Consider the following 25491-nt stretch of genomic DNA (forward strand, 5'->3'; position numbering starts at 1 on the left):
GTGGACAGTTCTCACGCTGTCTCTACCACTAGTCTTAAGGCGTGGACGTCTGGGCCTGGATGGATGATGATGGCTCAGCAGGCACAGGCACTTGTTGCCAGGTCTGATGGCCTGAGTCCGATCTCCTGCGACCCACCAGCTGGACGGAGAGAACAGACCCTTGTAGGTTGCCCTCTGACCGGCACATGCGCACACGGCACACCCACTAAATAAATAAAGGTAACTTTCAAATCGAACCATTCTCTCTCCTTACTGTCCACGCCCAAAGCCTTGGCTCACCACCCAGAACCACTGACTCTCCAGGATTTGCTACTCGCGTCTTCCTCTGTGGCTTTTCTAAATTTGGATAAATCCCTGGAGACGCAGAGTTTCCAGTGTCTCAGCCGGAACAACTGTACTGTTGATGTGTGCTGTGCTGCAGCCTGTGTTGGGCTTGTTTTTTGTCTACCCTCCGACTGCCTCTTGATCACCCTTTCCTGCAAACCAGGGCGCAGGTCTCCCTGCAGGAGGCCCTTGTCCCCAAGCACAACACCACTGGTGTCTCAGCCATCACAGAGCATTGCAGTAGTACAGGAATCAAGCAGGGCAGGAGTCAGGATTTGTTCAGAAGCAGGAGTACACCTGACTATGTATTGGGATAGCCACCACCAACAGGGACAGCCCTGGCCAGTAGATCCGCCCAGTTGTCAGGGGCAGATCTTGGAGTCCTGAATTAGGATCCCCACCTGCTCCGTGCATCTGGGAGCAGAAAGGAAACCAGACACGACGACAGAAATCTCCTCAGGGTGTGGCTGGCACAGCTCTGACCATGCTTTCTCATTTATTTCAACCTCTCTCTGCCTGATGTTGAACTTCACTCATGAGTGAATTTTGTCAATTTTATTATCTTTCCTAGAGCGGCCTCCTGTAGGATCGCCCTGCCCAAGGGCTCATCTAAGTGTAAGCCAGCTCTAGGCAGGCACAACTAATCAGGCCTGGCATACGGGAGGCAGGGTTGATATCCGGCAGTGCAAAGCCAACCAACCGAACAACAAAGAGCAGCCAGAAGTCCCCAAGGCTTGGGCTTGGCCTGTGCTTTCAAGGGCCCACTCTTCAGTCTAGGCTGAAGCTGGATGAAGGTTGGCCTCTCGGGTTCTCCTTCCATATCGAGGACTGAATTTTCTCTGCCCCACTCAGTTCCCTTGAGCATTGGTTTAGCATAATGCTTGGTTTGTACAGGTGTACAGAGAGAAAAGAGAAAACAGGAGAGAGAGAGAGAGGGAGGGAGGGAGGGAGGGAGGGAGGGAGGGAGGGAGGGAGGGAGGGAGGGAGAGAGGGAGGGAGAGAATATATTTGAGAAGGAAACTGAATTCTTTCACCATTGAAGTGTTTCTTCTCTTTTTCTTCAGGAGTGGACAAGCCCTTGAGTAACAATCCCAGGTACCCAGAAAGGTGGCCCAGCCCCACTGCGTTTCTTTTCTTTTTTTTTTTTTTTTACGTAAATTAACCCATTTATTTAGTTGGCTGTGCATTATTGAGTAGGCTTGGGTATCAAATGGTAGCACTTTTACTGGTCTTTCAGTTCCTTCAGTCTTCTGATGGCAGACTTCACTGTGACAGCAGAAGTTGTGTTGTAGGTCCAGGCCCCACCAGCCACTGTTTTCATGCACGAACCACAGTGCCAGATGCCGACGGCTCGTCTCTTCATCTTGGTCTTGCCACAGAAGGAGCACGTGTACTTGGCGTGCTGGCTGATTTCAATTTTCTTCACCATTTTCCGGAGGGAGGCACCATAGCGGGTCCCATATTTCCCGACGATCCCGACCTTCTTGGTGCGTTTTTGCCATGTCGCCGGAACCTAAGCCAAGCACGTAGAGCCCCACTGCGTTTCTAAGCTTCATTCCTGTTTGCAAAATTTCTTAGGCCAATGTGTTGTGAAAGCAGATATGAATCTGCATTTTTACGTGCCTCTCAGAGGCTAGAGAGACGGCTCTGTAGGTAAGAATGCGTGCTGCATAAATGTGAAGACCGGAGCCCAGATTCCAGGGCCCAGATAGGCAGCTTCACATGGCCGCTGTACCTCTAAAGCCGGCACTGCAGAGGGTAGAGACGGGAAGCTCACTACTGGTTGCCGGTCTAGCTCCAAATGCAAGGAGAAACTGTCTCAGGGGAGTAAGGTGAACCTGATGGCCTCCGCCGATCTCCATTCAAGCATGAGCACGTACACTTGTACACACATGCGCACACATATGCATCTACGCGCCACCAAGGGGGAAAAAGAAACAAATTATGAAGCTCAATGTGTCTATTGAATGAAGTTCCGAAGCGAGAGCGAAGGACACCAGTTCCATGGCCCCAACCCCCAACCTAATTATATGTTTCAATTTCTCCATTTACGTGGTGAAATTCACCGTCCACTGAGGAACAAACAGTGCAACACCATGCAGGGGCATGGCTCAGCACAAAGGAATGAAGTGCTGGCACTTCCGTCAACGTGGGCGGGCCCACAAGACACCGCGCCACGTGAGAGATGCCAGCCACAAAGCACACACGCCCCATAATCCAGCTTGTCTAATGGACAGGACAGCTGATTACACACTGCAGGCAACAGATAGATAATTAATGAAAATGTTCCGAAATTATTGTGACGGCATTTGTATTCAAAACGGAGAAACACTAAAAATAATAACGGCAGGTATAGGTTAATTAAATTACATGGTGTATGGAATCTATCTCATTAAGACTGACATGAAAACAAAACATGGGATGGCAATGTAAATGTTTTATTATTGTTATTGGAGCGGGTACACACAGGCCACAGCGCGTATGTGGAGGTCAGAGGTCACCTTTGTGGCGTTGGCTCTCTTCTTCCACCATGTAGCTTCCAGGGATCAGTTTGGCAGCAAACAGCTCTCCTCCCTGAGCCGTCTTGACGGCCGGGGACACGAAGCTTGGTGCTGTGATGGTGACCGCGGCTTGCGCTGCCCACTCCAGCGCCAAGTCTCTTTTGTGTGATGTCGATCACAACGCCCTTTCTCCTTCAGACTGCAGAGGGGAGTTCCGGTCTCTAAGACCTGGTTAGTGTCATGAACGCCATCTGTGACGAGCCTGGGAGAGGTCTCGAGAGCTACAGCAACCCCAGGTTTGGTTGCAGAGGGACTTGGGGGCGGCTGAGAGGTCTGCTGTACTCCCGAGACCAGGATAAAGATTCTCAGGTGGGATTAGGGCCGTGGTCTGTGTGGGCGCGGCATTGTGAGACACGGTAGGACGAAAATCGCCAGTTTTGAGAGGAGCTCCTGGATCCGTTTCTTCATTTTTGCCAGCTGGGGAAGCCTCAGGGGTTAGAGCTAAGTAGTAACGATGCCAAGGGACACATTCCCGACTTCACTAATGCCAAACGCTCAAATCCCCGGATGGTGGAGTGTACCGGCAACTCCAGCCCTTGGGCTAAGGCAGCAGGGTGGTGAATCCAAGGCCAACGTGGGCTACCGTGTGAGGTTATGCCATAAATAATTACAATCCTAAAAGATTAAAACACTGGAAGGCAAACATGCCCAAACATACAATTCCATTTTTTTTTAAAGGTATAAAAGAGGGGCAGAAAGCCAAGCTGTGGGGGCGGGGCTGAATGCATTCTGGGTTGATGTGGGATAGAAGCCTAGTGTGGACATTAGCGTGGGCATCTGAAGCAGAGACGGGCCAGCCTCGTGTCGCGTACTGTCTAATCCAGGGCCTTGGAAAGAACAGACACAGAACGGAGAGCTGGTCTCTGGGAGCGGAAGCACTTTCAACCTCAGGCTGAGAGTTGCATGGTTGGCTCTTCTGGTTCTAAGGCCGTTGGATTTGGCTCCTTGAAGAGCTGCCTGTGTGGGAGTGACTCACAGGTTTGGAACCCCTCCCCTCCCTTCCCCGGTGGTTTGGGATCCTAGCCTGGAGCTTCACGCTAGATAGGCAAGTGCTCGTCACTCGGCTGCCGCGTTCCCAGCCTCTGCCCACAGCATCTCCGGGTCTGCAACTGTGAGGCTGGACCGGCTCAGACAGCCCCAGCGATGACTCCCTATGTATTTCAATTTTGGACCCATTTCTTTATGAACACCGTTTATCTTTTCAAACTGTTGTATTCGTGTGAGGGCTGTTACTAGGCCTAGGTGTTTATGCTCGCAGAGATGTGTGTTATGTAAAGTCAAGTGGCCTGTGGAGTGTTGTGTCTTGTTTTTAATGTGCTTCACATAAGTCCTCTCTTCACCGTGTGATTATCTGAGTGTAGGGCACACAACTGTAATTCTAGAACTTAGTAGGTGGAGACGGGAGGATCAGGAGTTCAAGGCCAGCCTTGGGCCACACGAGCTCTTACCTGAAAAACAAACTTAGGGTTTCAACATTCGCGGTTATAACATTCAGAGCTATATATTTTTTTCAGGATAATGGCCCTCCCCAGGCCCCAGCTGTTGATGTGGCAAGCCAGTGTCCCAGATTAAATCAAGAGAGGAAATAATCTGTAATCCAAGGACGTTCACTTTTTCCTGTGGTACTTGAGGCTACCCCTGTTCTTGACACCTGCCACCCCAGTTCTTTTTAAAGAGTCTACAGGATGGCTCTGTAGGAAAAACAAAAAACCTAAAAAAAAAATCACCTGTTGTACAAACCCCCATGACCTGAGTTTGATCCTAAGAACCCACATGGTAGGAAGAAAGGATTCCCTAAAGCTGTTAGCCGAGTTCCACAGGAGCACCCACCCCAGTACACACAACATATCCTGATACATGCTTTGAAAGAGCTCTGAACCGAACCTCTCTGCATCACCACTCTGTGTGTGTACATGTGTGTAAGAGCGTGTGTATGTGAGCATGTCTGCATGTGCGTGTGTGTGAGAGTGTATGTGTATGCCTGTGTGTTTGTGAGTGTGTGTAAATGTGCGAGAGTGTATGCATGTGTATGTGTGTGAGAGAATATATGTGCATATATGTTTGTGTGTGTGTATATGTGTGTGAGTGTGTGTGCATGTGTGTTTGTATAAGAGAGAGTGTGTGCGTGTGTTTGTGTGTATGGGAGTGTATGTGTATGAGTGTGCCTCTGTGTGTGTGTGTGAGAGAGAGTGTGTGTGTGTGAGAGAGTGTGTGTGTGAGAGAGTGTGTGTGTGTGAGAGAGTATGTGTGTGTGAGAGAGTGTGTGTGTGTGTGAGAGAGAGAGAGAGAGAGAGAGAGAGAGAGAGAGAGAGAGAGAGAGAGAAAATGTATGTGCTCATGTATATGGAAGCCAGAGATCAACCTTGTGTGTCTTTTCTTTCTTTCTTTTTAAGGCAGAGTTTCTCCATGTAACAGTCCAGTTTGTCCCTGGAACTGCTTGGTAGACCAGGCTGGCCTTGAACTCACAGAGATCCACCTGCCTCTGCCTCCATGGGCCACCACCGCCTGGCTAGGTGTCATTTCTTCAATCCACCTCACCTTTTAAATATTATGTTTTTATTGTATGTGTCTGAGTGTTTCCCTGCATGTGTGTGCACTACATGTGTGCCTGGTGTCCATGGAGGCCAGAAGAGGGCACTGATCCTCTGGACCTGGAGTTACAGATGGTTGTGTGTTATCATGTGGGTGCTAGGTACTGAACCCGAGTCCTCTGTAAGAGCAGCCAGTGCCCCTGACTGCTGAGCCATCTCTCCAGTCCTCCATTTTACTTTCTGAAAGAAGGTTTCTTACTGGGACCTGGGGCTCACTGACTCAGCTAGGCTGGCCACGTGGCCCAGGGATCCACCTGTCTACATCCCCAGCGCTGGAGTTACAAGATTGAGCCATCACACCTGGGCTTTGTTTTACGTAGGTCCTGGGGATCCAGCCCCACAGTTGCGAGGCTGGCACTTTGCCAGCTGAGCTTTTCATCTCTGCAGCCTTACCACTCAGGTTTTGTACAGAAATAACAGCTGTGAGATCGTGGTTGCAGCCTGCCGTGGTGGCTCTTTCCTGTAATCCCAGCCTCTGGAAGCTTCTCCCGAGGATTTTCAGGAGTTCCAGGTCAGCCTGGGCTAGAGTGTGAGGCTCTGTCTCAAAAACAAATACGAAAAAAAAAAAAACCCTTTAGAATTTGACTGCTCTGAGTGATTCAAAGCCTGTAAATTTCCACATAGAAAATAAATCTAGTTTTACTTCCCACGTGACAGGAATAAGGGTCATAACGGGTTAACAAAAGATCTGGACCACCCATTAATCTGAAGTAGTCAACTTAACTAGCTACCAACACCTTTTGCAGCCAGCAAAATCCAAGATTCCCAATTAGTGTCTAGCGCTTCCTGCCCCGGAAGCCCAGGAGCCTGACCCAGGAGGGGGCTTCCCTTCCCTTTGCTTTCCACGTCCCATTATCGCTCGCCCACTTGGACACGGTGTCTGAGAGCTAGCACAACAACCACTCCGAACTTCCAAAGTCTCGAGACAATAAAATAAGGCGTTGTCCCAGGGAACTACGTGTACCACATAAAGCAGATCGTGTTTCCATCCCCTCCTCCCCTCACTGCCTCCAAAACAGACATCGGGAAAGCCAGGAAACCAACAGAGGAACAGATAAACTCAACAAGTGTCAGCCAAGCCCTGGCGCCCTGTGTCAGAGTAACCTTAAAAGATGTTTGGCTGGAACCTGCTTTTTCTAACCGTGATGCCACTTGTCTGATCCCGAGTCTGAAGCCCTGGAGCCGGTGTTTGCTCAAGGGCTGGTTTGAAGGATGCAGTCGTGTGGACTTGAGAGGCAATGGGAGGCTAAAATCCAGCAACAAGTCGCTAGCTGGGGGTGGCTTTCCTCACCTGTAAGGTGGGAACGATACTCACATTTACCTCCGATTTGCTGTAACAGGGTAATGAGGTTGCATATATGAATGAGAACATCATCTAGATTGTTCCTGTCCCTTCTTCTGAGAAACAAAGTCTGTATCTCTGTTTTTTCTCTTTAACAATGTTACTTGTGTATGTGTGTGTATGTGGTGATACACATGTGTACATACATGCTCACACACAGAGGCCAGAGGAGAATGCATCCTGCCCCATACTCCGCTTGCCCCACTGAGCCCACAGCTAGCCTGGAGCCCACAAACTAAAGAGATCCTCCTGTCTCTTCCCCTATCCCACCCATAGGGTTACAGGCACACACTCCACACATGGGGTCTGGGGATTCAAAATCAGGTCCTCAAGCTTGCAGAGCAAGAACCCTTCCCTGTTTGGCCATCTCCCAGCCTTCTCTCTGGGGCTGTTGTTTTGTTTGTGTGTTTGTTTTTGGCCTGGAACTCGCTAATAACCCAGTCTGGCCTTGAACTCTCTCAGTCGTCTGAGTGTGCTGGGATTACAGGCACGCACCTCCAAACCTGTCCCATCCTATTCCTTCTGAGTGCGCTGGGATTACAGGCACGCACCTCCAAACCTGTCCAATTCTATTCCTTCTGAGTGTGCTGGGGTCACAGGCACGCACTTCCAAACCTGTCCAATTCTATTCCTTCTGAGTGTGCTGGGGTCACAGGCACGCACCTCCAAACCTGCCCCAATTCTATTTCTTATCCTTCCAGAGTTTTGTTTACAAATATAAGCAAATGAACTCTATGTATGTATAGTATACATCTTTCATCTCTTTGCTTCCGAAGAGGAACACAGAACTGCTCTGTGCCTTGCTTTTCTACGTAATCTATCTTGGAAATCTTTCATATCTCTGTGAAGAGAGAGAGAGAGCTTCCCCATTTGCGCTCTCTCTCTCTCTCTCTCTCTCTCTCTCTCTCTCTCCTCCCTCCCTCCCTCCCTCCCTCCCTCCCTCCTTCCCTTCCTCCCTCCCCCAGCACTGTGAGACCCTAGCATGCAGTGATAGAACAGTTTATTTGCCACCCTGTATGGGAAGTCGCTTGGATTAGTTCCAGGATTGGTTTATTACAAATGGCAGTGTCACCCTCGGCTGCCTGCTGCCACCGTGCCCCATGGCTACATGGCTGAGGAAGGAGCTGGTGCCTATGAAATCTTTAAGAATAATCTTACTGTCTTATCTTCTGTAATATTGATACCTTTTGTCCTATGATTCTCAACAAGGTACAAGGGTGTGAGTGAGGCTTTTAGGAGATTATTTTTCTTGCTCTCAGCATTCATTACTGCCGGTGGCTCTTTGTTTAGGGGTGGGGTCCCCTGAGACCCCCCTGCACCGTGTTAGCGTGTCTGTAGGTGTCATATGTCTTCTGGTCTTCTTTAAGCAGCCATATTGTTGAGGTCTCGTGAGTGAAGCCCACTGTCAGTCTAGGGGATAAAATCTCACAGCAGACTTCCTGGTGGTCTGGCTCCCCCTTCCATGCCGTTCCCCGAACTGTAGCTGTGGGAGTTGTGTTGTCGACGTATCTCTCAGTTGGGTCTCAGCACTTTGTGATCACTGTTCTCTGCCTTTTGACAGGGTGTGGTTTCTCTAGTGGTCTCTGTCTCTAGCATTCTGGGATTACAGATAGTACCTCTACCTACCGTGGAAAGGAATTCTTTCTTTAGCAAACAGAGCCTTGTTTAGTGGAATAAGTGTGTTTGTGTTGAACATTTTGACCACTTCTTTTCTCTTTTCTCTTTCTTTTTTTTGGGGGAGGGGGGATGTTTCAAGACAGGGTTTCTCTGTAGCTTTCGAGCCCATCCTGGAACTCACTCTGCAGACCAGGCGGGCCTCGAACTCACAGAGATCCACCTGCCTCTGCCTCCCGAGTGCTGGGATTAAAGACATGTGCTGCAACCATCCAGCGACAACCATTTTTTTTAAAAAAAGATGTCTCTGCAAGAGAGTTAAGAGTTAAGAGTTAAGGTTCTTCCAGAGGACCTATGCTCAATGTCCAGAACCCACATGGCAGTTCACAACTGTTTGTAACTCCAGTTCCAAGGAACCCAACACCCTCACATGCAGGTAAAACACCAGTGCATATAAAACAAAAATAGACAGACAGACAGACAGATAGACAGACAGATACATAAATACATAGATACATAGATAGAGGTGTGGTGGCACGTGCTATTTCAATGCTCAGAAGGCGGAGGCAGGCAGACCTCTGAGTTAGAAATTAGAGGCCAGCCTGGTCTCCAGAGACAAAAGGCACTAGCATTTGGTTAACAAGATAAAGTAAGGAAGGGAATCCAAAGGAGTATGAAGAGCAGAACTTGGTAAAATTTTAACTCATCTGGTCTCTACTTAGTCCCATAGCTTTCAAACAGAAATTATTAGGCTACCATATTAAAACACTAAATGTTTAGTGTCTGTTCCTCTTTCCTTCTTCAAGCCAATATGAAAATTTGCCATTCCTGATGGGGGAAATTGTGGTCATACAGACAAATGGAGAAAAATGATAATCAAATGAAAAGTCTTCTTATCGGGGTTGGAGAGATGGCTCAGCAGTTAAGAGCACTTGGTCTTGCAGAGAACCCAAGTTTGGTTCCCAGCACCCACAGGGTGGCTTACCCATAATGCCCCTTCCAGGGCTGCACCACTCTCTGACATCTGTGGTACCAGGTGAGTACACATTGCACATACATACATTTGGGTGAAACATGCATATACATAAAGTAAATAAATAAATCTAAAAAAAAATTTAAAGAAGAAAAAGAAAAATCTCTCAAGTAATCTTAAAAACTCCAACATTACAATACTAGGCAATGTAATCTTTCAACTCAGATTTGAAACAAATTATTGTTAAAAAAGACACATAAATTTGATCGCTGGGAACCATATTGTCCAAAACTAAAAAAAGTAACTCAGACTATTTTTTAATTATGGCTCAGACTTTTATACCCAGCACTTTTATCTTCTTAATGACTTTTCACTGTAGTGACAACTTAATCTGAACCCTGCAGTCTGCTAGCAAGTCACAATTTATTTTAAACCAGAAAAATCATCTGTTTTTGTCAAAATTGTAGTATTACAACCCCTAAAAAGTTAACATGCTTTATCTGTAACCAATGAAAAAGCACAGAGAATCGTCTCTCAAGATTCTATCAAAAGTCTTGCTTCTTTCAGGTCATCTTTTATCTTTAACTTTTATGTGTATGAATGCTGTGCTTGCATGTATGTATGTACATTACATGTGTGCCTGGCATGAGATCTCCTGGAAATGGAGTCACTGACGGCTGTGAACTACTGAGTGCTGGGAACTGAACCCAGGTCCTCTGCAAGAGCAGCCAATGTGCTTAACCACTGAGCAATTTCTCCAGCCCCTCTTCTTCTTTCCTGTCCTTTTTTCTCTCTGTTTTGTTTCTTAATTGTTTTCACAGTTGTAAGGTATATCATTATTTATTTGAGATCTCTCTAATTTTTAGGCACTTAGAGCTATAAATTTCCCTCATGACTCCTTTCACTGTGTCTCATGAGTTTTTATATGTTCTATTTTCATTTTCATTTGTTTCTAGGAATGTCTTTATTTCCTTCTTGATTTTTTTTTCAAAGAGTCATTAGTTGTTTAATAGTGTGTTGTTTAATCTCCACGTTTGTCTATATTCTAGGGCTTCTCTTGCAGATCTACAGTCTTTTTTTGGTTTTTCGAGACAGGGTTTCTCTGTGGTTTTGGAGCCTGTCCTGGAACTAGCTCTTGTAGACCAGGCTGGTCTCGAACTCACAGAGATCCGCCTGCCTCTGCCTCCTGAGTGCTGGGATTAAAGGCGTGCGCCACCACCGCTCGGCTTCAGATCTACAGTCTTATTCCATGTTGTCAGATAACCTACAAGGAATTATTTCAGGTTTCCTATATTTCTTAAGAGTTGTTTTGTGACCTAAAATATGATCTATTTTAGAAAAAGTTTCGTGGGATGCTTTGTACTCTAGGAAACATGTATTCTGTAGTGTTTGAATAGGATGTTCTGTAGATGTCCAATCCATTTGATCTCTGGTGTCATTTAATTCAGATATCTCTCCATTTTCAGTCAGGATGACCTGTGTCTTAGTTACTGTTTTCTATTGCTGTGATGAAGCACATGACTAAGGCTGATTATAAAGGAGAGCATTTAATTGGGAGCTTGCTTCAGTTTCAGGGGTTAGTTCGTGATCACCATGGCAGGGAGTGTGTTGGCACACAGGCAGGCATGGTGCTGGAGCAGCAGTTGAGAGCTTACATCTGGTCCACAGGCTGGAGGCAGAGAGAGCAGGACTGGGGATGGCATAGGTGTTTGAAACTGAAAACCCACCGCCAGTGACACACCTCCTCCAACAAGGGGACACTGCCTAATCCTTCCCAAACCCCTAACTGGGTGGGGACCAAGCACTTAAATATATGGGACTATGGAGCCATTCCCACTTTGTCTGCCAGTGAATAAACACAGGGTACGGAAATATTCACTGCCATTGAGTTGAGGTCAATCTGTGGCTGGTGTCGGAGTTCCTTCTGTTTATGTGTTGCTTTCATTGGTTAATCAATAAAGAAACTGCTTGGTCTGATAGGGCAGAACTTAGGTAGGCAGAGTAGACAGAACTGAATGCTGGGAAGAAGGGCAGAGTGGCAGACGCCATGGGTCTCCTGCCTGAGACGGATGCTGGTTAGAATCTTGCTGGTAAGCCACAATCATGTGGCGATATACAGATTAACAGAAATGGGTTAAATTAAGGTGTAAGAATTAGCCAGTGAGAAGTTAGAGCCAATGGGCCAGGCAGTGTTTAAGTAAATACAGTTTCTGTGTGATTATTTCGGGTGTAAGCTAGCCGGGCAGCTGGGACGGAACAGAGGGACCCCTCTCTGTGCACCATGTTGCTTCACCTTTAGTATTTGCTCTGTGAAACTGAGTGTGCCAGTGTTCAGAGTGTGCATGTTTAGAACTGTAGTGTCCTCTTGATTGGGCATTTGCTCAGTCAGTATGAAGTGATCATCTTCATCTTTTTCCTCACTAGCGCTGTTTGACGTCTACTACATCAGACACTAGATGTTTGTTTTCTAACTTCATTTTCTTGAAATGTCTTTTTTTCCATCATTTTGCCATTAGGAAGTATCTGTCTTTTGCGTGATTAGGCTACACATAAAGTTCCTGCTTTTTGTTGTTGGTTTGGTTTGGTTTGGTTTGGTTTGGTTTGGTGAGACAGGGTTTTCTGGCTGTCCTGGAACCCACTATGTAGTCAAACTGGCCTCAAACTCAGAGATCTGTCTGCCTCTGCCTCCAAGTGCTGGGATTAAAGACATACACCACCACCATCTGGCTAGTGCCTGTTTTTTTTTTCTTATCCAATTTACTAGTCTGTGTCTTTCGATTGAAGAATTGACAATTAGTGTTCAGAATTATTATTGTAAGTTGTCGTGCAATGGTGGCTCACACTTTTAATCCCAGCACTTGGGGGGCAGAAGCAGGCAGATCTCTGTGAATTCAAGGCTGGTCTACAGAACTAGTTCCAGAGTAGCCAGGACTGTTACACAGAGAAACCCTGTCTCGAAAAAAACAAAACAAAAAGCAGACCCCCCCCCCCAACAAAAAAATTCTCAGGTAAAGAAAACTGTGTGTTGACTCTTGGTTTTGAGGCCCCTCCTTGGCTGACACGGCTGTAGCATGGCTTCCTCTCTTCCCTCTGGCCTACTTTGTGAGCGATTTGTTTTTCTTGTCAGTCTGTAGAGTCCCTTCTTTCTCCTACAGAGCTGCCTTTATGGCCGTAAATTCCTCTCATCTATTTTTATCATGGAGAACGCTTAGTTTTCCTTTAATTATGACAGATAGCTTTGCTTGGATTACTATCCTGGGCTGGCAGTTGCTATCTTTCAGAACTTGACACACATCATTCCAAGCCCTCTGGCTTGCGGGGTTCACTCGAGTAATCTGTTACATTCTAATGAAACTGCCTTAGACTCTGTGTTTCCCTCCTGCTGCTTTCAGGACACTTTTGTTTCTTTGGTGTTTTAATTACGTGACACATGGGGGTTCCTCTCTGGTCTTGTTGGTTTAGTGTCCTGGTTTTTTGTTTGTTTGTTTTTTGCTTTTTGGTTTTTTTTCAAGATAAGGTTTTTCTGTAGCTTTGGAGCCTGTCCTGGAACTAGCTCTTGTAGACCAGGCTGGCCTCGAACTCACAGACATCTGCCTGCCTATGCCTCCTGAGTGCTGGGGTTAAAGGTGTGTGCCACCACCTCCTGACAATAATTTATATTGTCATTGCTTTGTGTGTGCTCCTTATGAGACTGCATTAGGATTTATGTAGCTTGTGTTACTTCTTCACTTGGCTTAATTTTTTTTAATGGTTGAAATTATAATAATTTCTCCCTTCCTTTTTTTTTCCTTCCACTAAACCTTCCCATATACACCTCCTTGCTTGCTTTCAAACCCATGGCCTCTGTTTTTCACTAGTTGTTATTGCCTACACACACACACACACACACATATATACACACACACACACACACACACACACACATATATTTTTAAATATAACCTGCTCAGTTTGTATGATGTTATTTGTATGTTTGTTTTGGGGGCTGATGGTTTAGTTTTGGATAACTGACTGGTGGACTTGCCCCGGGAGACTATTTCTCTCACTCTCAGCGCGCTTCGGTTGTCTTGGCTTAGGTTTTACCAGTTGTATATTTTTGTTTGTTTGTTTGTTTGTTTGAGACAGGGTTTCTCTGCGTAGCTCTAGCTGCCCTGGAACTCCGCCTGCCTCTGCCTTCCCGAGTGCTGGGATTAAAGATGTGCACCACCACCGCCCCCACTGTCACCACCCGGCCAGCTCTAGTCTTTTAGTTAATGTTTTTTTAATGTTCAGGGGAGACTTGGTTGTGATTGTGCTGTGTGCAGTTCAGCAAACAGCTGCTTAGGCCAGGCCTTTCCTGGGCCTGGTGCCAGCTCTCCTTTCCTGCCTGTCTCAGTGAGGGTTCTGTTGCTCTGACCATGGACAACCAGAGGAGGAGAGGGTTGCTTTCAGCTCCCAGCTCCACACCACAGTCCATCACTGCTGGAAGTCAGGGCGGAAGTGTTGAGGTTTGAGCTGGTACAGGAGCCAGGGAAGAAGGCCACTTACACTCCTCATGGCTTGCTCAACCTGCTTTCTTCAGCACCCAGGCCCACCAGCCCAGGCCCAACACCCACAGTGAGCTGGGCCCTCCCACATCGATCGTCAGGAAAATGACCACAGGCTTGCCCACAGACCTATCTGGTGGGGGCATTTTCTCAGCTGAGGTTCCCTTCCCCAAGCGACTTGATTTGTGTCGAATCGACATCCAGCCCACATCCTCAGTACACAATTAGGTGGGGAAGAAACCGCAGCTACTTTCTGTTACCACTGTGTGCCGTTGTCCTACGAGCCAGCTACCAGTGGCTCCTCAGACTTGAGTAATGCTGGAAAGGAAAAAGCCAAGGACCACTCTCTGACAGTAGCTAATGCACCCCAGGCTGTTCTTGAACTCAGTATGTAGCTGAAGATGACCTTGAATTCTTGCTTTTCCTTCCTTCCATATTGAGATTACAGGCATTTACCATGTATGCAGGGCTGAGAATTGAACACAGGCCTTCACAAACTCTAGGTGACCATCGACCAACTCACCCACATCCGCACATATGTGTTGCTAGGGTTTAATTCAGGCCTGTGCTAAGATAAGGACATGCACAATGCTAAAATCCAAAATTTATGCAGCCCTAAAAAGGATTCTCTCAGGTGTGGTGGCACATACTTGAACCCCAGCATTCAGGAGAGAGTCAGGAGGAGCCCCAGTTTGAGGCCAGCTTGAGATGTGTAGTGTGTAGGCCATCTAGACAGCTCAGTAGGCAAAGGGTGTTGGCCGCCTGGTGTTGTGGCCTGAGCTGGACCTCCTGGACCCATGTGGTAGGAGATAACCTTCCTCTGGCCTTGAAAAGTATCCCCATATACAAATAGAGACATAAATATGTAACATCTTGCCCCATGGTTAAGATCAAGCTGGGAATGTAGGCTGGTGATACAGCATGTGCCTAAGACATATGAAGTCTTAGATTCACTCCTCACCACAGGTTAGGAAACAAACACATATGCACACACACATACACACACACACACACAATTAAAAGGGAAGCTAGCGAGATGGCTCAGCAGGTAAAAGTGCTGCCAAACTTAACATCATGAAGTCCATCCTTGGGTACCACACAGTGAGAAAAGAGAACATACTCCTTTAAATGGTCCTTTAAATGGTTCCATATGTATTGTAATGTCATTGTCCCTACATGCATAATAATAATAATAATAAATAGTAATAAAACCTTTTTTTAAAAGTTTGGGTATGATGGCATATAACTTTACTCCCAGCACTGGGGAGGCAGAGGCAGACAGATCTCTGTGAGTTCAAGACCAGCCTGGTCTACAGAGTGAATTCTAAGACCCTGTCTCAAATTTTTTTTCCTTTGTGATAAGATGGTAAATTTAAGGCTACACATTTGTCACCTCAATTAAAAATAAAATAAAATCAGAAAAAAAAAAGTCAAGACTTTATTCTAAAAGCACTGGAGAAGTCTTTGAGTCAGTGTTCTCCTGCCATGAGAGATGCCACGATCAAGGCACCTCTTGTGAAAGAAAGCTTTGACTGGACTTGCTTACAGTTTCAAAGGGTTAGTGCTTTATCGCGGCAGGGAGCATGGCTCTGGCCAGTAGCTGAGAGCTTTACGTCCTGATTGCGGGTGGGGGGAGGGGACCCAGACTGGGGCTGGTAAGCCCAGCCCAGTGACACATCTCCTCCAGCAAGGCCATACTTTCTAACCCTTCTCAAATAGTGCCACTCCCTGGTGACTATTCAAATATATGAGCCGGTGGTGGTGGGGGGCATTCTTTTTGTTGTTGTTGTTGTGTTTTGTTCTTAGTTTTTTTTTGAGGGGGGGGGATTTTCGAGACAGGGTTTCTCCGTAGCTTTTTTGGTTCCTGTCCTGGAACTAGCTCTTATAGACCAGGCTGGCCTCGAACTCACAGAGATCCGCCTGCCTCTGCCTCCCGAGTGCTGGGATTAAAGGCGTGCACCACCACCGCCCGGCTGTTTTTAGTTTTTTGAGACAGGGTTTCTCTGTATAGCTTTGGAGCCTGTCCTGGAATCTGCTCTGTAGACCAGGCTGGCCTTGAAGTCACAGAGATCCACCTGCCTCTGCCTGAGTGCTGGGATGTAAAGCGTGTGCCACGGCAGAGGGGGTCATTCTTATGCAAACCACCACAGGAGCTGTGTTTTAAATAGGACAGAGACTGCTCAGTACTCCGTGCTTTCCTTCTAATGGCCCTGTCATCCCTACCGTCAAGTTAACCATCTGCGGCAGTGGCCCCTGTCTTTCCTCTGGTGTCCAGACTGCTTTGCTAACCGCCTTTGGATGTCTTTGTCCCTAGATGGTGAGAGTTGTGTGTCCTTTGGCATCACATCAAGTTAAACTCCGGGCACAGCACCACGGGTTCGCTATGATGGTCCGAAGCTTCAGGAGCCTTCTGATAGACAAACATGGCAGCAAGCCTCAGCAGAGGGAGAGGATGGCTGTCTGAAAGCTGAGGACAGACCCTTGAGAAGAAACCACCCCCATGGACGCCGTGAACCTGGACTTTCCAGACTCTATCACAGTAAGGAAACTGTTTCTGTCATTTAAGCCACACGCCTCTGTGGTGTTTGGGATGGAAGTCCCAGCACACTGAAGAGTCTGTGTTCAGAAAATGAACTGAAAGGGCTCACCTCAATGCTCCCTATCGAGAATTAATTCTCCACTCTCAGCTGAGAGACAGGAGCACAGCAGAAGGGGGCTGTCCCCTGTGCATTCACGTATGGCTCGCTCCTGTGGCAGTGGACGAGCGATGCTGGGGACAGCTCACCCTCCAGGTCCCCGTGAGCACTAGAGGGGGCAGGAGGGTGGTCAGTCTTTAAAGCACGAGTTAAAATCATTTACTAACTATCCACCGGGAGCATCAGGACGATATATCTAAATTAGCCATAAGTATGGTTTGACCCAGAGTCATTCTGTGACTAACAAAGACGGTTTATCTGGGCTTTGAAAGTCTGAAGATCTCCACAGTCATCCTTGTTCTAACATGCAGAAACAGCTGGCTCTCAGTGCGCTGTCTCATTAAAAGGATCCACAGGACTACCTATTATTAGTGTATTATTTTCCTCGGTGCTACAGCTACTTTGGCATCTGTTTTACTGTTGCCATGGGAACTCAGGCCCATAATCAGCAGTTCTTTTCACTCTGAATATTAGGCTTAATAAAAGGCAGTTTGATGAGGTGAGGAGTTCGCAGTGCCCAGCCAGAGGTCTGGCAGAAGCATCCTGTTGTAAGCAGTTGCAAAATTAACCTACATGGTTCTTTGTTACCCTAGCCTTCGACTAAGCGGACTTTGAGTGGTCAGCTAGACTTGCTTGAGGACCTGGGGTGTACTTTATGATGGGGTGCTTATTTAGAAAATGAAGTTTCTCCCCCCTACTCCACACCCTTCTTTTACCTGGATTGATCTCAGTAAGAGAAAGATACGACTTTTAAAAATGGACATGGGGCTGGCACTCTAGGCAGGCATGCTGTGCTGAACTTTGTTTTCACCTTTTTTTGTGTTGTTTTGTTTGTTTTGTTTTTTCATAGTTTTTAAATTTTGAGACAAGATCTTGCAAAGTTGCTTAAGCTGCCCTTAAACTTGCCCATCAGCGCAGGCCTTGATCTCAAGATTCTCCTGTTGCCTCCACGCTAGCGAAGGTGACAGGCCCGCACCGCCAAGCCTGGCTTCAGAGGCCATACTCTCTGTTTGCTTGATTTTATAAAATTTAGTTTTGATGTTATTATTGTTTTTTAAAAATTTATTTACTTTATGTGGATGAATGCTTTATTCATGTGTCTGTCTGACGACTGCAGAGGTCAGGTGAGGGCTTCAGATCTCCCATAACTGGAGTTAGAGACGGCTGTGAGCCACCACCGCGGTCCTCTGCAAGTGTAGCGAGCTGTGTGAAGCCACACCTGATGGCAATGTAGAGAGCTGTGTGGAGTCACACCTGATGGTGCTGGCTCCCGCCCTCCGCAATCCCGAAAGCAAGTGCTCTCTGATCAACTCCTATGGCTAAAGCCTGACTTATGCTATTATCACGCAATGACTGTCAGCTGCTTGCATATGCGTGGACCTATGGGCAGTGCCCACCTGGCAATCTGAGGTTGGCGGCCCAGGCCTACTTAAGGGATGGGAGAGGTTTGCCCAGGGAGAGAGGAGAAAAGGGGAGAGAGAGAGAGAGATTTTACAATTGTCAAAAGGACCTGAATAAAACTGCAGTGAGAAGAGCTCCGGTGGTTGCGTCATCCTTGCTGGACGAGGCGGACCGCGACATGCAAGAACAACAAATGCTCTTAATCGCTGAGCCAACTCTCCAGCCCGTTATTTTTGTTCTTTTTAGTTGTGTGTGTGGGTGTGTCTGCTTGTGAATGCAGTGTCCACAGAGGCCGGAGGTGGGGCTCCTGGAGGTGGAGCTACTGCAGTTGTGAGCCACCGGATGTGGGTGCTAAGAACTGAGCTCTGAAAAGGGTACATGCTCCCAAGCACCACGCCATCTCTCTAGCCCCCTCTTATGTGGGTGTTGTTTGGTTGGTTGATTTGTTTTGTGTTTGTTTTTGTTTTGTTCTTGGTGTCTTGTTTTATTTTTATTTTATTACTATTTTTTTAAGTTTTTGAGACACAGTTTCTCAGTGTATCCCTGACTGTCCTGGAACTTACTATGTAGACCAGGCTGTCCTTGAACCTGGAGATCCTCCTGCTTCTCTGCCTCTCGGGGTGCTGCTATTAAAGACTGGTGCTTTCACTGCCCACCTGCTTGTGGTTCAAGCTGGTCTCACAACTGAGTGGTACGTAGTAGCCAGGGATGACCTTGAACTCCGAGTCCCCCTGTTTCTACCTACCAGGCTAGGTATGGAGGGTACCACCACACTAAGTTCCTTTGTACTATTCAGAGATGCTCTTTGTGATGCAATGCATACCTATGTAACATAGGTTGGCCTCAAAGTTATGGAAATCCTTCATCCTCAGGTTCCCAAGGGCTGAAGTTAGAAGTATGTGCCAGCACACCCTGAGAAAGGGCTGGAATTAGAAATATCAGCACACCCCGAGATGCTGTCAAATCAGGGAAAGGATAGATTTAAGCATTATAGACAATAAAGGTTCTCTCCATTTTTTAATCGTCAATAAAAGTAACTATGTATTTACTTGTATATTATGGGATATTTGGAAGCCATAAATCTTGTCTTTTTAAAATATACATTCCCTGTAAAATATTTCAGAGCAATATTTATTAATTTAATTAATTTTAGTGCGATACAGCCCTTGAATACGGCACAGAAATCAAGAAGTCCCAGTGAAACACTAGTCTTTTTCCCCTGGTTACAGGCGACCACATCGTTAACAAATTTCACTTGTTTCTCCCCCTTGATGTAGTTCAAGCTGGTCTCACGACTGAGTGGTACGTAGTAGCCAGGGATGACCTTGAACTCCGAGTCCCCCTGTTTCTACCTACCAGGCTAGGTACGGAGGGTACCACCACACCAAGTTCCTTTGTACTATTCAGAGATGCTCTTTGTGATGCAATGCATACATGCACTCTCACGAATGAACACACAATGGGAGTATGTTCTACATGTATGTGCCTCACTTTGCCTTTTCTCTGTGTATGGATACCATTCCTATCTCATTATATAAAATGCCCATTGTGAACTTATTTTTAGATTATTTATTGTGAGCTGGAGGCATCATGTGAGATCCTGGCAATAACATGATTCTTACTCTTTGGAAACAGACTCTTCTAGTTGTGAGTGAAAGGTACCTGGGGCACCCTGCCCTTGTCAGCTTGACACACAACCACTAAACCACACTCCTTTCAGGGGCACCATGCTGCAGTTAATCAGGAGGGAGAGGAGCAGGACGCGCAGACATCTAGATGGCTCAGATGTGTCATTAAGGGGCAAGCCTCCAGGTAGACAGGGAGAACAAAGTCTTTCTCTGTTGAGGGAGCAGGAAGTACCACGTCCTATCGGTAGAGAGTCGGAGAGAACATTGGGTTGGAGCGAAGACTGCCAATTAGACGAGATCATGGCTCTCAAGTCTTTGACCACAACTCACAGCTAACACTTCACATAACCACACAGTGTGTGCGAGCTGGAATGCGTTCGTGCAGGCTCATGTAAGCACGTAGAAAGAACATCAGACAATACCCCTACTAAATGTACTCAGGTATTTTTCTGCTCGGTTCCAGTTAGTTGTTTTCTAAATGCTAGTCGTGACTCTCGGAGTGGGTTTTGAAAACCACTAATAGGTACCATCTGCAAGCTGGGAAACTCTGGGTTATAATATGTCTGAGGACTCCGATATCCAGGCCGGTGAGATAGCTCAGCGGATGAAGGCACTGGCTGCCAAGCTTGATGAACTGAGTTTGATCTGAGAGCCTGCATGGCCTGGGAGATAATTAACTCCTGCAGGTTGTCTTCTGACCTCCACAAAATATGTCACCAAGAGTCAGTAAGTTTATTTGAACATTCATTATTCAAGATTGGTGTGGCGGTGTGTGCATGTACTCCCAGCACTGAGGGCCTGCAGTAGCAAAATGTCTTCCCTTCCCTCCCTTCCTCCCTCCCTCTCTCCCTCCCTTCCTCTCTCCCTGTTTCTTCCTCCCTCCCTCCTTCTCTCCCTCTCCCCCCCCCCCCCACTCTCTTTGTCTTTTGTGTTTTGAAACAGGGTCTCTGTTATGTGGCTCTGACTGTCCTAGGACTTGCTGTGTAGAGGAGACTGGCTTCAAACTCACAGAGATCCCCCTGCCTCTGTATGCGCCACCACTCCCAGTTTGAGACAGATTTTCAGTTTGAGGCTAGCATAAGTTGGACAGCGAGATTCAGGTCAGTCTGAATTATATAATTAGACTCTCCAAACAAAACAAAGGAAAAAGAAAGGGAAAGAACCATTCCACTTGTTGTGCAGAGAATTTTTGTATTTATTTCACTGGGACAGACTAAACTTTGACTTGCATCTCTGACCCTTTGGAACATCTTTGCTGCTGCTGTTGAGTGTGACCACAGAGTTTATCTTCTCAGAGCTTGGCCATCCCACCTTTAGAGAGCCAGCCTGGTCACACTTGTGGTCACCAAAACTGAGTGCCAGGTCCTGACCCCAGAGTGCCTCATCGGGTAATGCTCCATTCCTGTGCCCCCCAACTTAGACAGCAAACACCTTGCCCTCCCCTGTCTCCCTGCAACAGAAAGGTTTCGAGTGCCTTAAGGCCCTCGGTCATGTGCTGTTGCCTGGCCTGTCTGTACAGGCACTTTTGCCTGATTGCCCTAGGCTGTCTGAAGATTGGATGTTGCTATAAATGGTAGTGATATTTCATTTGTATTTTAATAAATAAAGCTTGCCTGAAGTTCAGAGAGTAAAACAGCCACATGATCAGCCTTACAGACCAGGCAGTTGGTGACACACACCTTAAATCCCAGTAGCCCCACTAGTTTTCCATAGAAACCAGGTGGTAGTGGTGCAGACCTTTAATCCCAGCCCTAGAGAGGATTATAAAATGGGAGGAGACAGCTCTCAGACACAGTCTCATTCTGAGATTCCTGGAGGCAGGATCGCCATTTCAGACTGAGGCAGAGGTGAGAGTCAGTGGCTAGCTATTTTGCTTTTCTGACCTTCACGTTGAATCCAAATTTCTGTCTCTGGGTTTTTATTAATCATGCTACAATAAACTTCTGCTTCAATTTGTCTGTCCAGGACTGACCTCTAACTTCTGAGGCGGGCTGAAGAGGAAGCAACGTGAGGAACTCAGACATAGTCATGCATTCAGGGACAAGATTTGAGACATTGCCATTCAATCAGTATTTCTAGGGCACCAGTGTAGGGAGTCTGAAACTAAGTTTTATTTTGTTGTTGTTGTGTTTTGTTTTGTTTTTGGCAGGGTCTCATATAGCACAGGCTGGTCTCAGATTTGCAACACAGTTGAAGAAGACCCTGAGCATGTGGTTTTCTTGACTCCACCGTTCCTGAGAGCTGGGGTCATACACCTGTGTGTGTAGTCCTGAGAGCTGGGGTCATACACATGTGTGTGTAGTCCTGAGAGCTGGGGTCATACACCTGTGTGCTGTAGTCCTGAGAGCTGGGGTCATACACCTGTGTGCTGTAGACCCCAGTTTTATGAGATGGCGGGGATCCTGCTTTATATATAGAAGGCAAGCAGTCTGCCAGCTGAGCTACATGCCTGGCAGCTTTGCAGGAGACTCTGCTGTCATAGTTAATGCAAAATTGGTAGAGGTGCTCCCTGGAGAATTGGTGGAGGTGCTCCCTGGAGAATTGGTAGAGATGTTCCCTGGAGAATTGGCGGAGGTGCTCCCTGGGGAAGAGAGCTCCACAGCCGTTGCATTTGCCCAGGTTGGACCACACTCAGGTCATATCAATCTGTCTTCATTTACTTGGAAAAACAATTGCATCAAGGAAAAGGAGAGTCAGTGATTTTTACAGCACTGAAATTATAGCCAGTGAATTATTTTATTTGGTTTTATGAGCAGTTTGATTTTATTTTTTGAGGTTTCCAGGCTGGCCTTGAACTCCTGAGCCTTCTCCTCTACCTTCCAAGTGCTGAAATCAGAGGCCTGTGCTGGGGTGGACTCAGGGCTCTGTGCCCGGTAGACAAACACTCTACCCACTAAGCTAAAGCCCTGGCCCATGAATGGCTTTATAGTTCTAGTATGTTTACTTCCTAATTTGTTTATAAAATCTTTCTAATTCTGTTGTAGGGGTCATGGGCGTGCAGCCTTTAAACCCAGCACTCAGGAAGCAGGCAGATCTTCATGGAGACCAGCCAGGTCTATATGACTTCCAGGCCAGGCAGAGTTATATTGTGAGACCCTGTCTCAAAAGCAAACTAACAAACAAAAAATCCTATTGTTCATTTTGGTTTAAAAAAAAAATAAAAGTTTTTTTTTTTTTAATTTTGGTTTAAAAGAAATAAAAATCAAACGCCCGTCTCTTACTTTACAGTTTTGTTTCTTTGTGAAGGACATACATACGTTTGTCTCCATTATTTATTTTCTTTTTAGGCCAAAAGACCATAGTTTGATGTGTTATACGCGTGCTGGTGAGTTTCCTCCTTTGCACGGCAGGAGTCCACTTTACATCACTTCACTTACTGAGATCCCATCTTCAGAGGTCAGTCTACAGCCGGCTGTCGTCAGGTGTCAGGTATGGGGAGAGGTCGGTCTACAGCCGGCTCTCCTGTCGTCAGGTAGGGGAGAGGTCGGTCTACAGCTGGCTACCATCAGGTAGGGGACGAGGTCAGCCTACAGCTGGCTACCATCAGGTAGGGGACGAGGTCAGCCTACAGCTGGCTACCATCAGGTAGGGGACGAGGTCAATAACACAGTGTGATAGAAGCAGGAGCTGGGAATGTAGTTCAGTGTAGGGTACATACCTGGAGCAAAGAAGCCTACGAGTACTAACACACACACACACACACACACACACACACGAGAATGAGAGAGAAAGAGAGAGAGAAACAGTAGAGAGAGAGAGATACCAGCTTTGTATCAACTTGACACAAGCTAAAGTCATCAAAGGGGAAGAGACTCAGTTGAGAAGATGCCTCCGTAAGATCGGGCTGTTGGCAAAGCCGTCAGACATTTTCATGATTAGTGATTGATGGGGAGGGTCCAGCCCACTGTGGGTGGCACCACCCTGCAATCCAGTAAGCAACAGCCTCCATGGCCTGTGTCAGTTCCTGCGTCCAGATTCCTGCTGTGTTTGAGTTCCTGCCCTGACTTCCTTCAGCGATGGCCAGTGATGTGGAAGTGCAAGCCAAATAAACCCATTCCTCCCCAGTTCGCTCTTTGGTCCCGGGGTTTCATCGCAGCAGTAGAAACACCGACCAAGACACACATGGAACAGAGTGTGAAGTGCCGCACGGACTGAACCCCAAAATCCCAGCACCCACATGGCAGCTCACAACCATGTACAACTCCAGTTTCAGGGATCTGATGCCCTCTTCCCGACTTTTTAAGAATGGTGGCACAGACGTATAAGCATTCGAGTGAAATACTCACATACTCGTACACATCAAACAAACTGCAAAGCAAAGCACCACAAAGACCTGCAGGTAGTTACTGTCGTCTCCTGGGCATGCTCGTAGTTGGCTTTATTCGTTGCCTTTTCTGTTCCTGTGTTCTTAAAAACCGACAAAACAGCTTAAGACAGGATTGTTTTGTGCATAGCTTTGCAGGTCCAGCCCGTTATTCTTGGGAAATCACAGTGGCTGTGCTTGAAGTCGCTTTTTCACTGCATCTACAGTTGAGGAGAGAGACAGACACGGTTGATCGCTTGTCCTTTCCACACAGTCTAAGAAGACCCCAGACCAGGGAATGGTTCTGCGTACAGTGATGTGTCTTTCCCCGTCAGTACATTTAGTCAGACATGCCCAGAGGCCCATCCCCCAGGTTATTTTAGATGCAAGTTGACAATTGAGTCTAACCATTTGGGTCAGTAAAAGTTTTTCCAGTAAATCAACTTTAGGATTGGGTGTAGAATGACTGTTAGGGTTCTAGCAGTCACTTAACGTTGAGCACCCCTCATGCTGGGTGCTGGGACTCAGTCTCACCATCTAGTAGAGGATACACAATGTATACACATCCAAACTCTTCGGAACAGGTAGGCAAAACCACTCATGGTGGCTTCAACAAAAGAAGCATGGGACTGACTTTTGCTGCTGAAAGTCCAGGAGGCTTTTCATGGCTATGATAAAACACTATGACCAAGGCAGCTTGAGAAAGTTTATTTAGACTTACTGTTCCAGAGAGATAAGAATCGGTCCTGGTGAGGAAGGCTGGCGGCAAGCTGAGAGCTCACATCTCAGCCATAAGCAGAGATCTGTAAGTGGGGGGAGGCTATCAAAACCTCAGAGTCCTCCTTGATGGGTTTCCTCCAGTGCGCCCACACGTCTTAGACGTGCCTGACAGTGCCACCCACCAGAGTTCAGATACCCGGTATGAGTGGGGCGTCTCATTTACACAGTCACACTGGGGGGGTGGGCTAAACGTGCGAACTCTCTAAGTTAGATTTACATTTAATTAGGTTCAGAGGACAGGATGTGATTGGAACCGTGGCTCCCTTGATATCTGTGTACCCACAGCCAAGCAGCTCTTTGTACCTTATGACGTCATCACTCCTCCTTCCCCCCCCCCCCCCGGGGACATATGCCCTCGGAATAGCTGCTATCCTGGGCAAGGTTTTCTCTGTGCTTTTCTGTGTGTGTGTGTGTGTGTGTGTGTGTGTGTGTACAAGTGCACTGTGTGTCTAGGCCAGAGGACTGACAATCTGCAGCAGCTTCACATCCACCTTGTTTTGGGGAGCAGGGACGGGCCTCTCAGTGATCTGGGACATGTCAGTTAGGCAAGGGAGCCTCCTGTCTCTACCGCCTTCAGCACTGAGATTTCAAGTTTTTGCTGTCATAACCTGGGAACTGAAGTTAGGTACCAGCTGAACTTCCTCTCTAGCCTCTTCTTATGGACTCAAAATGCTTAGCAGGATGAAGAAAGCCGTGCTCCGGGGCCGACTGTTGTTCCGTCAGCCCCGCCACAGCCCACGTGTGTTCTGTTC

At 47.0% G+C, this 25491-nt stretch overlaps 1 protein-coding gene across 1 annotated transcript; it reads right to left on the reverse strand.

The window, feature by feature from the left end:
• Nucleotides 1–1475: 1475 nt before the first annotated feature.
• On the reverse strand, nt 1476–25275 carry LOC130888240 (60S ribosomal protein L37a-like). The gene is made up of 2 exons (XM_057791171.1): nt 25207–25275; nt 1476–1837 (listed from the first exon to the last, which is right to left on the reverse strand). Exons 1-2 carry the CDS (start codon nt 25273–25275, stop codon nt 1547–1549), a joined length of 360 nt encoding a protein of 119 aa, XP_057647154.1. The 3' UTR covers nt 1476–1546.
• Between the last annotated feature and the right edge of the window lie 216 nt (nt 25276–25491).

Source organism: Chionomys nivalis, chromosome 16 (genome assembly GCF_950005125.1).
Source record: "Chionomys nivalis chromosome 16, mChiNiv1.1, whole genome shotgun sequence".
NCBI lineage: Eukaryota > Metazoa > Chordata > Mammalia > Rodentia > Cricetidae > Chionomys > Chionomys nivalis.

Coding starts and splice junctions, on each gene's coding strand:
- LOC130888240 (XM_057791171.1), bottom strand. CDS start 25,275: ATGTCCCAGATCACTGAGAGGCCCGTCCCTGCTCCCCAAAACAAGGTG. Junction 1,838..25,206: donor ATGTGAAGCTGCTGCAGATT/GTCAGTCCTCTG, acceptor TGCTTGGCTTAG/GTTCCGGCGACATGGCAAAA.